Source organism: Brachycentrus maculatus, unplaced genomic scaffold (genome assembly GCF_059751285.1).
Source record: "Brachycentrus maculatus isolate JH-2025_06_01 unplaced genomic scaffold, ASM5975128v1 h1tg000074l, whole genome shotgun sequence".
NCBI lineage: Eukaryota > Metazoa > Arthropoda > Insecta > Trichoptera > Brachycentridae > Brachycentrus > Brachycentrus maculatus.
In genome coordinates this window covers 127,582-146,745 of record NW_028280828.1, presented here as the reverse complement: position 1 = coordinate 146,745, position 19,164 = coordinate 127,582, and the positions used below count along the sequence as shown (strand labels likewise).

At 31.4% G+C, this 19,164-nt stretch overlaps 1 protein-coding gene across 6 annotated transcripts in view; it reads left to right on the top strand.

Moving 5' to 3' along the window:
* Positions 1-19,164, top strand: part of LOC148311119 (uncharacterized) — a 415,481-nt gene that overhangs the window by 339,165 nt on the left and 57,152 nt on the right. For all 6 annotated transcript variants that reach the window (XM_088257212.1, XM_088257209.1, XM_088257213.1 and 3 more), the window contains exon 4: positions 4,167-4,213. In XM_088257212.1, the coding sequence (XP_088113338.1) occupies positions 4,167-4,213 (47 nt within the window). The remainder of the gene's footprint in view (positions 1-4,166; positions 4,214-19,164) is intronic.

The following is a 19,164-nucleotide window of genomic DNA, read 5'->3' as shown; positions in this document are numbered from 1 at the left end:
ACTGTCAACGTAGTTATTTACTGAATGGCTTCAATTATTAATGGCTCAAATTAATGAGTCGTGTGATGATGGTTGGTGGTGGAACAATGGGGATTACGCTTTCATTTTGGAATTGGGGCAAAACCAATCGATAAACGGATTATCTACGTAATCCCATGGACGCCCTTTTGACTTATAACCTCATTAGTTCCGTACCGTACTAAAATTTGAACTCGCTCCATCGTACTTTGTCGCTTCCTGTGGTATTTCTCAGACAACCCTCAATGTGTCGATTTTTGTGACTTCGTTATTTTCTAATACTTATACTAGTTCTTCTTCTTAAAACTATTTTTTAAATATTAGTACTTCTTCTTCTTCCTGGCTCCATCCCAACTTACCGTCTTTATAGACTGCTGCGGTCGCCATACTTTCTGTCCTGACAAATACTTCTAGCATCCTCCACATCCAGTCATACATGCCCTCCGATTACGTAGACTTTTGATGCCACCAGATTTTAGGTGAAGATTGATCTTGTCGTGCTAAATCATTTTTGGCCGCCTTCCTTCTGTTCCCCCGTTCACATTTGCAAATATACTCAGTCATTCTTTAGTTATCTATTCCCTCCACATATCCATACTACCGAAAGGAACTTTTTTTATCTAAGTCAGTTAATTTTTCTAGTAAAATTTGGTTTAAATGTTCCTGCTTTAGGTTATTTAAACAGACAATGGTACAAATTATATGGAGACTAGATAATCACTCACTCCCTTATATGGCTACAATACTTCAACGAGAAGAAAAAAAATATCCCTACCTCTAATCCGTTACTAGTTCCGTTTCTCTGTTACTACGAAATTGATGAAAATACCCATTTCCTTAAACGAATCTATATTCCGAACACAGAAATGAGGTTCTCAAGATCCGATTACTTTTATCGCGTGCTAGTAACGTGATTACAGACTAACGGAACCGTCAATTAAATTGCCAGGATCTATAATTTCATTGTAGATGGTATGCTCTATGCACGTTGTGCATTTGAATCATTTCAATAAATACAGGGTAACCGATAAATCATGCATTCATCATACTAAGTATCACAAAATGATTGTATTTATTCACTTAAATATAAAGAGAATTTATAGTTAAATTAAATGCTGAATGAACACGGCAGTAAGTATTTTTTTTACAAAGAGAAAGAGATATTACATTCAGGTACTATAATATGTGTGTATTCAAATATACACCATGTATTGTAACAAACGTCAATAGTAAAGTTGAGGAAAGGTAATTGAAATGGTATGGTACTTAAGACGTAGAGAACCTCATCATATTGTGAGACAGACAATCGCCGTGGGTCTTCCTCGAAAACTATCTACAGGAAGACCAAAGAACTCTTGGATGCTTCAGAAAGAAAACTTGATTTGAAGGTACGGCCTAGGTTCAAAAATATACGAGTATATTAATGAAACTTAAAATTATCAGGTAATAAATCAGGAGGTAGAAGAAAATATAAACAAAAATATCATATTTTTCAAAGGACTAGTAGAAAATAGTGAAAAAATATGAGGCGAATGTAGTTGAAAATATAAGCACTAAAAGACCAATGAAAACGGCATGAACAAGTATTTTAAAAACTTGAAATTGGTCAAATTAGAAGTAGAAAAAATCGACGTTATGTATAAGGGATGTTTATTTCATCTTTATCATATTATCCTGACGAAATGCACTGGAAACATTAAGAGCTATGAAAATTATTTTTTTACTATTTATTTTTTATTTATCTAAACTGCAAGACTCTAAGGTTCATATGGCAATTACAAAAAGCAGAAAAAATCTTTCATATACACACATTAACTGCGCTTAACTTAAGAGATGTTACAAAATAAATTGTCCTGTGCAATAAAACGTGTAGATATAATATCAAAGATTTACGACAGTGGCAGCCCTTAAATCAAAATATAAATAGCCATGTTATACGAAGTTGTAGGTATTTATGTGCACTGCCATTCCGTTAGTGTCCGATAAAGTTCACGCCGCAATAAATTACACGGTACCTACTGGGAAATACAGAGCAAGGCAATAATTGTTATAGAGTAGCTATTATAGGTGAACAGAGGACAGGGAGCATTATTATGTTTTCCTGTCTATGAATATCAGCTCTGAATAGCAAACTACTACTCGCTTTATTGGTAAAGAAGATTATTTTGTTAAATAGTACAACATTACTTTAGGAGTACAAATTATAACTTTGTCGAAAAAATATTGAAAAAATGTATTGATTAAATGATTCATAATGCATTTTCATTTTTATTTGAAAAATATTTCTCAAATTTATATAACATCATTTTTACAAAATATCATCTTAAGAGCTATTTTTACTACTCTTATTTGCTATACCTAAAGTTTATACTGTACATGAACATAACTTTTATCTTAATGCGAAATATCTTAATGTTATATATGATAATCCATCTTATAAAATATGATTATCAATTATACTCCAAAGAAAAAAATTAAGGTAAAAGATTTTTAATTTATAATGCATTTATATTCTTACTTAACATAATGTCGTTGTATTTAAGACGTCGTTGTTAATACTTGTAAGGAAGAGTACCTTGATTTATTATTGGATTATACGTAGGATCTAAAACCCGAAAAATACACTGCAAAATAAGTCTAGATTTAATTTAAGATTAAACCATGAGTTAAGAATTTCACCTCTTTTAAAATGTTAGAAATATTTTTTTTTCGTTAATGTGGAATTAAGGAAAAAAATAAGTATGCATGGTAACCCCTAAATTAAGAAAAATTCATTATCCGTTAATGGACTATGGTATGTAAAAAGAATTAAATAAATTCACGTGGCAGTAGTAAATAAATAAATATATCTATACTTTGTGTGTTGTGAGGGAACGTAAATTGAAAAGGAATCTTCAGGGTGCCATATAGCAAAGGAATATCCCGTTAAATAGAGCCTGCTGACATTAATTATTGCGTTAATGAAGTGTTTGCACGCACCTTCATTTGCATTGAATATAACGCGAATGGAATGTGCGGAAACATTCTCATTAATTATTCTAGGTTCTGAAACTCACTTTCAAAACTCTAAACATACTCAGGGTAATGGGGTTGTATAGCTAGTATAGTAAAATACAAAGAGAAAAATAAATACACAGATTTATATATTTATATATATATATATATATATATATATATATATATATATATATATATATATATATATATATATATATATATATATTTATATATAATATATATATATATATATATATATATATATATATATATATATATATATATATATATATATATATATATATATATATATATATATATATATATATATATATATATATATATATATATATATATATATATATATATATATATATATATATATATATATATATATATATATATATATATATATATATATATATATATATATATATATATATATATACATAAATATATAATATGTTTTGTCGGTAGAGTAGTTTTTATTTTTGTAACATCTAATACTTACAAATAAGAATTAAAAATAATATAATTTATATTTGAAGCACTAGCTGTGTGATTTTCCATTTTATAATAAAAATACAACTTTGTTTTAAAATCCCTATAAAAGATTTTGAGTGGTTTTAAAACAACGTGACATTTTAATTGTAATAAAAATACTCTACTTTTACATTTTATTTAGTCTTTGCTCCATCATTTTTTTTGCCCTCTTACATCCCCTAGCAACAATTAAAAAATGGAAGGAACTATGTATTCATATGTTCGACTTCTATATTTATTGTTCACCCTTCGTTGTGGGTAAAGCGGGTATCATAGTCGTGCAATAGACGGTTTTTACACTTTTTACTTGTTTGTTGCTTAACTATAATTTTCATCCACAATATTTCACATACTGGAAGTAACTTGGCATAGTTACATACCAATTTATATAAACATATTACCGGGTACAATTTTTTTATGTCTACAATATTTATATTATATTCATGTTTGTTTTCATAGAATGGCCCCATACATATCTTAAAATGGATTCTTTTAACGAAAAGTAGATCATCTCAGTTTAGGCAGGATAAAGGACGACTTACAAAAAGTACTCACAAAAGCCCGCAGACAATCACAATATTAACATATAATGACAATTTTTTTTTCAGGTGTTTGAGTCCAAGATCAGCATACTTCTATGAATTTCCACCAAGCGGTAAGAAAAAATAATTTTTATTTAAGTATTTTTTCACTTTCCATCTCATTTTTGATTAAAATCAATGATCCAAAAAAAGTTCGAAAAACACAGTAGCGTGATTGTTGGTCAATCTTGGGTAGAATTTGTGACTATTACAAGTGTAAAAAGTTATCACTTAAACCAACCTTTGACAGGTTGTAAGCCTTGCACATACCCTGACTTCCATATTCATCATCATCTATGTTGAGATGTATGAAACATAAAATGGCATAATATGTATATATTTTATTTAAATATATATATAACATTGTTTTTAACCACTTTTATTTTTGCTACTTTTCTCCAACCGATATATTTACATATCTATCCCTAAAGATGACAATGTGCTTATTAAAACTAATCGGAGAAATATACCAAAAATGGCAGTAGCTTAAAACTAAGTTTTAATTTCATTTTACAAATTTTTATAATGTTTTAATCATTTAAAATCTTAAAGCTCTAGTAGTTCTAGTTTAACCTTATATAAGATTATACATCTACGGATTAGTTTAAGTTTTAAAATTATTATTCCATTATGATCAAGAAAGTGCAGCGCTGCAAAGTCTGGAAAAACACTTTAATTAAATGAACCATAATTAAGATGGATTTTAAAACTTAACGACTCTAGAAACTAAATATACCATTCAGACATTCTTTGCTTCTTTTCTGCTTAGTAAAACTGTTAAAAAAGTTTATTAGTATTAATTCCACAAACATAATCTATCAACCAGTATATTTTTTATTTTATTTTATTTTGACATCTCAGCATAGATGAAGAAGAATATAGAAGTTTAGGTATTTATAGGGCTTACCACCCATAAAAAGGCTGGATTAAGTGATCAAACAATACACGTGAAACATTCATATTTTCCCATTTGTTGAGATATCAAAATTAAAAGTGACTCGTGGAATAAAGTCACTTCAAGTATAAGATAATTTAAGTTAGTCATTATCCTTAAAAAATAATTATTAAATTTGTTATTAAAAAATAAATGGTCTCCACTATATACTAAATAAAAATAATATGAAAATAACTCCTGTAATTGGAGATAATCCAGATTTTATGAACAAGTATTTGGACACACTCAAAATGTTGTATATAAAACAAGTATGAGAACTTTTTTATTTTAATCTGATTAAGGGTTCTTTATTTTTCTTCAATCTTGATTTATCTGGTTTTTTATTATTATTCTCATTGCCTTGGCTTTCTTTAAACAAGACAAAAAATCCTAAAATGGTGATACCTTGTTTCGTGTTTACTATTGAGTATTTCTTTATACTCGCTTATCATTAAGTCCATTATCAAATATGAATTTTCAAAGTTTTCATATAAACAAAAAATATATATTTCTCATTTAATAAGCAGAAAACGCTGTAGGTTGATGCAAAGAAAACTAATTTTCTTAACATTTCTGACACACAAAGACTTGTAACCAAAGTAGCCTGTTCGTTTTATTTTGTGTCGAAACTTTTACGTGGTCGTTTCGTCCATATCTTTTATTATTATCGCCAAGAGAGAAGCTCGACCGTAGCCCATTCTCTTTATTCATAAAAAAATCCGAAGAAATCGCACAAGTTGGCCATAAAACTGATATAAAAACTTGGGCAGACGCAGAAAGAAATTTTTCCGATACTTAAGACCTGTCAGTCGTAAAGCCTATCTCGGAGGCGCAAATGAAAGAGTTATCCTGGATTCCTTATTACGAAGGGTGAGAGAAAAGGGAAATCTTTAAGAAGTTTTTATTCATTATCTTCAGTGCGACAGGTTTTCCGTATTTGCGGGCTTTTATAATAATATCAGTTCTTTCAGGAAATATTTCAGTGAAATGATTATATTCCGTCAATAATATGCCCTATGACAGATGCCAAGGGGGTGGATTTACACATATTTTGCATAAATATTGAAACAAAAATCATGACACGGTAGAAATAAGTCACATTAGAAATATTATATGTATCAAAAATTCCAATAACGAAAAAATATATACAATACTTACTATTCTAAAGATGAGCTCTTAGGCAAAAGAGCTCGGTGGTCAATTACAAAAAAGATCTTACGAATATGACTTTTTTATTTCAATATAAATAAATTAGTATATGAAATTTATCGAAATGGAAATATAGAAGTCTAGGTATGTACAAAGCTTATGACCTCTGGTTCTCTTATAATATTCATCATTCTTCCCATGTATAATATATTTTTTAAGTTGTACAACTCTTTTTTTTACAATTTAGTGAATATCCAAATGAGTTAACATATAAGGTTACCCTTAAAAATTAAACATGCATAAATTATTTATAAATGACTGAATTTAAGACATTTACTTTATTTTTAATGTAAAACATATAACAATACTTTATTCCGACAATTCCTATTGTAAATAAAACAATGGATTAATACGAAATACGCTTATTTCGGATATTTTCTTTTAAATATGAATAAAATAATGATTACATACCTTTTTCTATTTAAAGGTATGTTTGTTATTTTATTAGCGACTGGGTTTTATCGTTATCGATATCATCAAATATATAATACCGATGAGTCAGTCTTTATTTTTTCAAGTTCTTGAATACTTTTAGTTTGACGAAAGCCAATAAAGTAAAAGTGGAAAAGTGGTTTGGTGGATTTTTTTTTTAAATTTTGTCAGACAAAATTTGATAATTTAAAATCCCAGCTATAAAGATGGGTCCGCCTCTCCAACACGAATATTTCCTTGTAAAATTACGATATTTTTCAACAATAAATTCTTGGGTCTCAATATCGGTATTAATCCCGTCGTACGATTAATATTCATTAAAATTTAAATTTTCTCATTACTTTTCCAGTCTCGCGGCGTGAAATATTCTTTCAGAGGTTATCCTCATTATCATAGTCTCGGCGGCTCGCAATCATTATTGTAATGTCACCGTCACTGCCGTACTTAGCGCCATACAAATCACATCTACCGACAGTGTTAGTCTGGCTATACAAAATGACGTCTGGCTGACTAGAACATACGTATAATAGCTACGCGCAGGATCCGTCTGGGATGACTGAAGGGTATGCAGATTTTCCTTCTTTTTACGCGTCCCTCTTACCTTTGGGCGGGAAGAAATTAAAGCTGAAACAAGGGCGGTGTCTAGAATAGAGCAGTCTGTGGAAAGTTGATATATGGTGATGGTTTTCGCGCATTTCGGAATTGGAATTTCGAACGGCGTGAATAATACAATTCTGTAGTGAAAAATGTGCTTCGAGATAGCGCTTCGAGGAAGCGGAGATCGCGGCCAAATTTAATATCGCCCGCTTACTTTCTAATAATTCGAATGTAATATTATTTTATTCAACATTAAACTCAAAAGTATTTTAATATAGTTAATAAAATATTCAAAATATCTAAAAAGCATTCGATTTTTTTTTAATTCTTTATTTACTTGGCGTTTGAGTTGTAGAACTTCATAATTTATATTTTTAATATTCAAGTCAATCACTGATTTTAAGAATAGATCCCAAAAATCAGTATTTGATTCTACGATTTATTTACATTACTTATTTCGTACAAATTCATAAATCATGTAGTGGATTTTTGTTTCTAGTTAAAAATTTATATATATGTACCTCTGTATTGGAAACAGGAAGCCTGGCTTGGCCTAGACTAGTGTGGGCCAATCAGGAATATATTAGCAATTGCTCATTGCTAGGAGGAAACCACATAAAACTCCTCAGGAGAAGCCGGACTGTTGACTATTGTCAACAGGCTTTCCACTAGAAGATGGTTCGGCATTTTGTGTCTTAGCTTGGTTTATGGCACTAATGTCCTTCACTATGTAAATCATGTATGATATTACCTCTCCTGAAAGTTCTAAATGAACTATCACGGATCCGACGTCAAATTGGTCCTTACCCAGGCTCTTGCAACACACCTCCAGCTCTATAAATAAAATCTGTAAACTATAGCTTTTAAAAAAAATAAATATAAACATAGATTAAATACTAGTGACGTAAATAAAGCAGCTTAAGGTCAAAGCAATTTACTTACTATATAGGAAAATAAATAGCCAAAAAATATAAAAATATACGAAAAAGAGAAAACCAGCAATGACATGGAACCTTTGGGTTGCATACATGTATTTGTACTAGCTTGTGTACCTTGTACATTGCTTTTTTTCCTATTCTGTCTACTACTTTGAGTTTCATGAGAACTTTTCTAAGAAAAATATTTCCAAAATATTAAAAATCTTTTTTCTTTTAACCTATTCCTGAAGAAAGCGAATACATTTTCGTTAATGAGCTATTCAAACTTTTATTTTCACCTTCTATTCATATTTATTCGTCACATCCACCCTCTTCTACCCATACTCTAAGCTGTTCTTTTATCCTAATGTTCCCAACCTTTGAAATTTCACTATTTCTTTATTGAATTCATAAAAAAATATTAAACCATTTTTTTCTACTTTATATGTTCGTATAACCTTTTCATATTTTTTTAATGTCGTATATTATGAATAAATAAGCTGTCATAATTTTTTGGAACCATTATTTGTGTTTTATTTTTAATATATTGAAAAAAAAAAGTATATCAAATTTTATTCAATCAATATGAGTAATAACTAATATTGATTGTATATTATTTATATATATATATATATATATATATTTATATATATATATATATATATATTATATATATATATATATATATATATATATATATATATATATATATATATATATATATATATATATATATATATATATATATATATACATATATATATATATATATATATATATATATATATATATATATATATATATATATATACATATATATATACATATATATATATATATATATATATATATATATATATATATATATATATATATATATATATATATATATATATATATATATATATATATATATATATATATATATATATATATATATATATATATATATATATATATATATATATATATATATATATATATATATATATATATATATATATATATATATATATATATATATACATATATATATATATATATATATATATATATATATATATATATATATATATATGTATATATATATATATATATATATATATTTATATATACATATATATATATATATATATATATATATATATATATATATATATATATATATATACATATATATATATATATATATATATATACATAAATATGTATATATAAATAAATATATGTATATATATATACAATATAAACGATATTTTTTCCAACAATTAAGATGTAGGGTAAACTTTACATAAAAGAGAAATACTTTACTGACAAAATAGCGAAAATTAGCCATAGAAGATTTTCTAATTGTAAAAAGTTTGCTGTTGTTTGCTGAAATTTTCATTACGCTATTTTTAAAGTGCAATATTACCAGCATTTACGTTTGCATATCATTGCAGCTCTGTTCCAGATGAGCTTAAACAAAAATTCCAGAAACATTCATACATGAAATTCCTGAAACCCGCATATACGTATGTTTCAAAGAGCATTATGTAGAATCTACATTGTAGATAATAATAAACCAACCGAAGTGAGTTCACCGGTTGTGAGAGTAAATTTATTTAGGAAATATGTTTCGTTTCGAGATTTCATTTAATATTAATTTACTCAAACGAAACTTATTTTCCACAACTTAATTCCCTGAAATAAGTAGCTGAAAAGTTTATTAGAGTTAATTTGATGAATTCATTGTTCACCATTTTTAAGGCCCGATAAAGTTCATCATGGATTTTATTTACGATGCTAGAATAACTGAAATTTACGGGGTAACTAAAGTGACATTTTATGACTTTGGCGGATTCGGTGGATTTAACTGAAAAGCGTCAAAAATTCGCGTTTCTTTAAATATCCATTGAATGCAAGACCTGCATTTAATTCATTATCTCTTCATATTCTAGAGATTTAACTTATAAAATAAAATTTATTTTCTGTACTTATTAAATAAAATTTATTTTGAAGTTTCTACATTTCCCACTAAGTAGAGTCAAACTCCTTGTTCTTATCGTGGTACACTGTTACGTTGTAACGACTCTCTTCACGTTTTGCGTCCATTTGTTTATGTCTTCATTAAGTTTAATGGTCTTGGAGCTCTGAGCTTTTTTGCCCTGTACCCAGTCCAAAGCTTAAATGTAAATAAACACTCTGAAATCCGTTTGTTAGGCCAACTACCACGTAAACCAGCAGACTTTTATTAGCATTTACATTTATTTAACAACACAATAGTACTTATGACCCCTTAATTATTCCATTTTACTTTCATGTAAAGTAAATATAATTTGAATAATTGATTCGGTAATATGTGGTAATATTTTAATAATTTTTATTTAAATTTCACCTAGTAAATACTACCATTTCTTGAAATCTATTGTAACACGTATTTTGTTACAATCCGCATCATTTTGTAACACTGAATACATCACACGACGTGTGGAAATGACACGGAATGCATCAAAATACGCGTCACAATAGATTTGATGAAATAATGTCCTTATTTACCAAGTGAAATTGAAATGAATATTTTATTACTACTAACATAAAATACTTAAATGAACGGAGATTAGTACTAGATAAACATAATACTGTAAAGCGGATAATTTAATTTCATTTATTGATTCGGCAGTCATTTTGTGGTAATATCCATTCATTTTAACTTTAAGTCTTAATTCGTAAATACCTCTTTTTCTTGAAATCTGTCGTAACACGTGTTTCTATGCATGGTGTTTGAAAATGATGCGGAACGTATAGAATCAAGAATCACAACTGCAATTTAAAATTGATAATTTATACTTACGTACAAATCAAGTTTAGGGTATTTTCGCTTTAAAATTTCTGAGACAGTCGTTCTTTTGGAACCTACCCAGATGTATATAAACACATTCATATCCAATCAAGCAACCGTTGAAAGCAATACGTGTGCGAAATACCTAACCAGCGGGAATGAAACGTATTTCACTGCTGCCGGAGTGACTATCGAATTTATTGCGCTTCATTTTGACATAACATGTTCCTCCCTTTCACACCTGTGAATTTTCCTGAAAGGGGGTCAACGATTCAGTTTATCAAGTTCAGTTATGTGTGGAAATATCTTTAATGCATCAAGAGTGTTTCGGCCAAAATCTGTGTATTTTACAGAATAATTATGTATTCAAAATAGTATTAATAAATGTACGCGAGAAGAACAAAGAGACGCAGTTCAGTAAGTTTTAAATGTTACAAATACTGTCCCCACCCCATGCAACGCCTTTAAAATAGTATTTAAGGGGTGGCGGACAAATATTTGTGTGCTCAGATTAAATAAGATTCGAAACGTGTATACGCCGCGCTCGCTCTGTTTTTATATTGGTGTCTGTTTGTTCTTCTCGCCCCTTGTGTTTTATGATTTTTCGATGTATTGGTGAAATTTAGTTATTTTCACATTTATAACTTTTTAATAAATAAATGATTATCTTCATTTGCGCGTTTCCGTCTTCCCAATGAAAAGTGTTCCGGTACCGTTAGCAGTAACAAATGGTCCTTCGAACCGGATCTGGAACACTATGGAAGCCAATCGAACTACTTCAGTGACCACCAGCATATGTTGGAGTACGTGGTCCATGAAGGCGCGAATGGAGTATTCTGCGGGTAAAGTGAGGATAGCGAGGCAGAGAGCAAGACTCGCAAAGGAAAGGGCGGATGCTGACAAGTCGCAACTACCGTCAGAAAAGGCGCGACTGGCGGCAGAAGAAAAGGCATTGGAAGCGGAAGAACTTCACTGTCAACTTTTGATGAAAGTGTCATCAAAAACATCTAAACGATCCACCCTGCATCAAATTTCACAACGGGCGGATCAGTGCAGCAAAGGTCAGTCCCCGCCGCAGTCTGTGCAACCTTCGCCGCTGACATCTGTGAACCATTTACTGCTGCCGTCTGAGTACCCGCTGCTGCCAGCGAATGGGCAGCAACTTGTGGCGCCAACATTGGAGCGGGAACTTGTCCCGCTGCCTTCGCCGCCGCTAGGGCGGCAACCTGTGCTGTCACCGAGTGGACAGCAACTTGTGGTGCCACCAATGGAGCGGGAACCTGTCCCGCTGCCTTCGCCTCCGCTAGGGCGGCAACCTGTGCTGTCTGAATACTATGTGCTACCAGCAAGTGGGCAGCAACCTGTGCCGCCTGATCTGGGGCGGAAATTTATAATGCCGCCCTCCTGGCCGCAACCTGTATTGCCGTCCTTGGGACCGCAATGTGTTAAGCTGAACTCGGGGCCGCATTTTGTAATGCCGCCCTCGAGGAAGAAATGTGTAATGCCGTCATCTGGGCCGCAAAGTGTAATGCCCCCATCGGGGGCGCAATGTGTAATTCAGCCCTCGGGGGAGCAATGTTTACTGCCGCCCTCGGGGGAGCAATGTGTAATGCCGCCCGCATGGCCGCAACCTGTATTGCCGTCCTTGGGACCGCAATGTGTTAAGCTGACCTCGGGGCCGCATTTTGTAATGCCGCCCTCGAGGAAGAAATGTGTAATGCCGTCATCTGGGCCGCAAAGTGTAATGCCCCCATCGGGGGCGCAATGTGTAATTCAGCCCTCGGGGGAGCAATGTTTAATGCCGCCCTCGGGGGAGCAATGTGTAATGCCGCCCGCATGGCCGCAACCTGTATTGCCGTCCTTGGGGCCGCAATGTGTTAAGCTGACCTCGGGGCCGCATTTTGTAATGCCGCCCTCGGGGGAGCAATGTGTAGTGCCGTCATCGGGGCCGCAAAGTGTAATGCCCCCATCGGGGGCGCAATGTGTAATTCAGCCCTCGGGGGAGCAATGTTTAATGCCGCCCTCGGGGGAGCAATGTGTAATGCCGCCACCGCTTGGGCGGAAATTTATAATGCCGCCCTCCTGGCCGCAACCTGTATTGCCGTCCTTGGGACCGCAATGTGTAATGCCGACCTCGGAGCCGCATTTTGTAATGCCGCCCTCGGGGGATAAATGTGTAAGGCCGCCCATGGAGCCGCAACCTTTGCTGCCACTGAATGGGCAGAAAAATGTGCCGCCGCCTTCGCCTCCGTTTGGGGAGGAAACTGTGCCGCCACCGCTGGGGCGGAGATTTATAATGCCGCCGATGGAGCGACAAGCTGTGCCGCTGCCGTCATCCGGGCAGCCACTAGAAGCGCTGACCGTGTTTACTATTGTAAAATTTTATCGACTATGTAAAGTCACTTTAGTAATGTTGCATTTCTTAATCGGTATAAAATTTGTTTTAAAATCATATTATAGAATTACAAAACTGTGCGAAATATAGATGACTGTAAATGATATCGATTAGTTACTCAGCGCGCCATTAACCTCATTGAAATATGGGAAAGGATACTTAAGTAGGTAAAAATTCCACTCGGCAAAGTATTATACCAATAAATACCTTCATAAATTTCCTTAAAGTAAAAGCAAAGTTTTTTTTTTTTTTGTTATCCTGAACTGTATTTCAATAATATTTTAAAATAATATAGAGATAAGAAAAAAGGTCTAAATTTAAGAGTGTGATGACGATTTATGTTGACTTAAAACAAATAACAGATCCCTTAAAGCAAGGGTGGCCAACTCGCGGCCCGCGGTCATGTAAGACGAATGTATTTTTTGTATGATCGGGTTCATCGGAATGTATTTTAAATCGTGTTTGGGTTATCAAGACCAATCAAGTTTTTGTAATTACATAAAATGCATATATATAACGGTGAAACGAAACTCAAATCACGCACTGAGTAGTCATAAATAAAATTGGTTTTGTCTAAAAATAGAATTGGTAATATTGTTTGATTATGTGTCTTTATTAATAATTTTGATTGGTAAAATTCATAACAATGTTTATACTTTAGAGATATATTTTGTTGGTTCAATGTGTATTTTCATTTCACATCTGGCCATCAACTTTGGTTGACGAGGCCTGCATTTAGTTAAAAGGGCGAAATGGGTTTCGTTTGTTATTCTATGAATCGGGGAGATAACGTGTCATGTGACACGTGGCGCGTCAAATAACACTGGACCTATAATTCAAGTGAAGTATGTTTTCTTTAGCCCTAAAAAGGGCGACGTCAGCCATGAAAACGTCAGAATTGGCGACGAAATTTAAAACGTCTCGATATATCCATCAGTATTAGTATAATTTATGACTTTATGACTTTTGTTTATCCACATATTTAGCTCTAGAAACAAGTATTCGGAGAAAAGAGCCTCCCTGAAGTTGATTTATCGTGTATACGGACCCTTATTTGTGAAGGAAGGCATTATTTTAAATTTTTTGTTAATGATAATGTGATTTCTATTTTTTGTGTAACCTGTCATCTACTTATTTCGAAATGTTTATTGATAACACTCGAGTGATTTAAGTAAGGGAACCGTTTGGTGAAACCGATTGGTTTCACGGAGGGGAGTGTTTCGGCCAAAATCTGTGTATTTTACAGAATAATTATGTATTCAAAATAGTATTAATAAATGTACGCGAGAAGAACAAAGAGACGCAGTTCAGTAAGTTTTAAATGTTACAAATACTGTCCCCACCCCATGCAACGCCTTTAAAATAGTATTTAAGGGGTGGCGGACAAATATTTGTGTGCTCAGATTAAATAAGATTCGAAACGTGTATACGCCGCGCTCGCTCTGTTTTTATATTGGTGTCTGTTTGTTCTTCTCGCCCCTTGTGTTTTATGATTTTTCGATGTATTGGTGAAATTTAGTTATTTTCACATTTATAACTTTGTAATTTTAATAAATAAATGATTATCTTCATTTGCGCGTTTCCGTCTTCCCAATGAAAAGTGTTCCGGTACCGTTAGCAGTAACAAAGAGTATTCTTTTTTATGGTAGGAGTTATTTGATTTTATTATCAAAATCCTACGACTGTTAATTCGGATATACTTTCACATGGTGTGTGAACGGTTAGAAGGCTCCTTTCAAATTAAAAAATATATATGTGCATGTTAATTTTTGTACTATCATTGTTTTTTTTTTTTAAAGTTTAGTAGACTACTGTCTATATCAACTGTTAACTTAAAAATATGTATAACTATACTAATTCAATGTCAATCAAACCTTTAAAAATTAATTATGAAAATTAATTTAATTATTTTTAAAAAAAAATATCACTTGAATATACGACTTTTATGAGTATTATTCAATTTTTATTTTTACCAGAAGATGAAAACATCTGTAAGTTTTTGAAATTAGTCGAATATATAAATAAAACTCATTAAAGTGGTATATTCAAGTGTTTAATTTTAAAAAAAAATCAACATGTCATTCCACAAAGTTAATGCCGAATCAATGAACAATAAAATATATTTTTATTTTTATTTTGAAATAAAGATAATTTTGTATTATTATCGAAAATACTATACAGCTTCAATATAGTATTTTCAGTATTTTTAAGTATTAATTTGATATAATATTTAAAGTCTGTCTAAAAATCAAATACACCTCTAAGTCAAACTTGTATAAAAATAAATTTAATTTTAATTTTGAATGTTTTTAATTTACACTGGTCTGTTATATTCATCGCAAAACTAACACCTTTATTTTAAGATTCACGATCTGTAGATTCTGCACCGCCTTTAAAATTCATTGACATACAATATTACCAAAACGAATTGAAATATATCGATAAATTTATTTAAAAATAATTAAAATGCTTGCAAATTGGAGAGGATTGTAATTGAAAAACCGGGGTTATTTGTATGATTCTGTCTCTTAGGACTGTTCTTCTATTCACATCACGCCATCGTTCAACGGCATGTCATGACGTTCTCTGGCATACTTTCTTGGAAAATCTTATTTTATTGTCACGCTTATTCCATTTATTTCCGGTTAATGCTGCCTTTTGCCATGAGTTTGAACTCGGAAATGGAGGAAAAAAGTAAATAAAAGTAAATGAATATGTGTTTGTTTTCATGATTATTATTAATAAGCAACAGATATCCCACAAAGGTACGTTTGTCTTTCATATTTTTGTATGTAGAAAATATTTTTATTCGTGATTTATTTTTTTGACGTAAAATAATATAAAAAGTTTTAATTTTTCGAAAAATACAAACAAAAACAATTTTAATTAATTAACAATCTTTTGAAATGCCGTTTTTTTGTTTCAGAATTTTGGACACATAATTTTTCGGTATCGTTTATATATATTTTTTTAAATGATCCATTCTTAAATTTAACTTGACCTTGTTTATATCACATCCATCAATCCCATTCGTAACATATTTAATCTAAATAACATGATTTGTTGAACTTTTTTTTAAATATCTAAAGGCTTTTATAAAACCATTTATTTTTGTTCAACTTTATTATTTTATTTCAAAACTTTCTGAGAAAGAAGATCGTAGAAATATTCAAATATTCCAGACAGAATATACTTTTAAATCTACAATCACATAAGCTTAACTTGTTAAATCAACTTTTCTCGAAACTTGTGGGGTGGCTTTCCGAGTATAGAATTAAACGAATTATACCTTAAACGTGATGGGTATCTGCGTATTCAGCTTGACTTTTTCTCGTTCAAAGTTCCAAGTAGCAACAAAAGGAAGGCCCCACACATTTAAAGCTCCCCGGAGGTGAGATTCCAATCCAAACTTGATACGTCTAAACTTTGCAGACTAGCATGCATCATCACGGTGTGAACTGTATTGCAGTACTTAGGCTATTGCACGAGTATCTTCTGTTAATTCCCAAAACTTTGGAATAGGTTTAATTGTTATCATTTCGTTTAACGAGTGTTCTGATTTTCACTGTGATATCAAAAGTACATACATGTCTTTTATGTTGTTTTGTTAGTTAACCGTAAGTTTTTGCTTGTATACAAAGATAAGTCATAATAAACTCTATTAATTTTCAAATGTAAAATTTTTGATTTCGTCTATGTTGATTCAATTTGAAAAAAAAAATTATAAAATTAAATAATAATAAAATAATAATAAAACCCTTATCCGCACCCCAATGGTGCATAGGGCACTGCGTCATATAAACGCAGTGTTATCTTGATCGTTTACACATGAAGGAAGGTGATCAGCCCTCCGCTTCAGGTACCAGTCCAGGGTAATATTGAATAAATATGACAGTGAAAAATCACTAATATTTATTTTACCCCCCTTGGGAATCGAACCCGGGACCTCCAGAACGGTAGCCGAGCATGCTGACCATTACACTACGGAGGCGGACAAATACATAAGTTAAAAATAATGTTTAATTACATAAATTTTCGTTATATTTTTAAAAGAAAATAATATACATTCAGTTATAAAATACTGAGAACTACACTGAAAAACATTTTTTTTTTCTTAAAAATGTATAAACTTAACCCTCAGAATACATTACCCTATTTTAAAAGATAATTTGAAATGAAAGTTTATTTTCGTAATAAGAAAAACAGCGCTTGTAATAATAAAATTTATACTGAGAACCTTTTAGTTTTAGCCGTACCACTTTTATATTATTCAAATGTTTATTTGAACTGAAAGAAGGTCTCTTTTTCACATAAAATCAAGTCTACGTTATTTTACGTCGTGAAAAATCTACGAGTACATGACTTCACGGATTGGAACATTTTTCTTGAAAAAAATACACATCATACGACCAATTTAGTTGATAGGGATCGTAGGCCAGGGGCTTGCGTATCATTACATTACAAATAGCCATCCCGGGGTGGATTGACGCCTTTAGCGGATTCCGGGTAAAAGCTTTCCTTATAGGAGGGAAAAATAACAGCCTTTTAAAGAAATTCCTTAATTTTTCGGAGAAAGTTTTTTTGTGAATTCCAGTCATTTTACAAGTTTTTTGTTTACTATATGTTGTTATTTTCTTTTTTAAACTTTATATTTAACATAAAATGAATTTATTATTTTTGACAGTTGATTTGTGGTTTTGAAAACAATCACACACACGTATTTACATATTAACATGTAGATTTAAATTCAAAATACTTATATGGATTTGTTTTTTTTTTCAAGAATTGTATGAATATATTTTAAGCGCTTTTGATTTTAAAATTAGATGTCAATAACCTTTTATATTTATTTATTTTGTAATTGTTTAAAAATATAATTATAATAAGTGTAAATGATAAATAAAATTAATATTTTATTTATCATTTACACATATTTTATAGTTCCTAATGGAACACGAATTATTCCGGTATTTGGAGACAAAGAATTTTCTGATAATATATAAAAGAATGCCCGGAATGGATATTGCCATAAACAGCTTTCGGTCACCTTTGTTGAATCCTTCTGGCAACTGCTGGTAATCCTCTTTGGACACCCTAGCATGCTGTCCGCCCTAGGCTTGCATTGTTCCGCTACCCGCCGTAATGGATGACGTGAGATATTTCACACAAACGATCATACTTACTTCCCCCGGTTATTATTTCGCTGCACGGAATTCCACCCGTCACGTGATCTCATTGCCAATTTTTATAGTTATTTTTTCCGTCTTCCGCCCATCATTCCTTGATTGGGTAACATTTCACTCGAAATTAGTTTCTGCCGCGCGCTCTTCTGAACCCCGCGGTAATTTTTAGAACACCTGAAACGATTTTTCAAATCACTGTGGGGTATTGATTACAGAAAAGTGTTAGTTATGTTGTAACATTTTGAGCGTGTACAAATACTTGTTCACATATCGTAGTCGTACAGGAGAAAGTGACCAACTACCAAAACGTAAAATGTTCAGGAGGGCCATTTAAGTCACTATTACTTGGCAAGAAAATAAACACCAATGCAGTGAGTCATTTTTAACTAGTCAATATATCGTAGTCGTGCAGGAGAAAGTGACCAACTAACAAAACGTAAAATGTTCAGGAGGGCCACTTAAATCACTTTTGTTTGGCAAGAAAATAAACATCAATGCAGTTAGTCATTTTTAACAAGTCAATATATGTATTATACT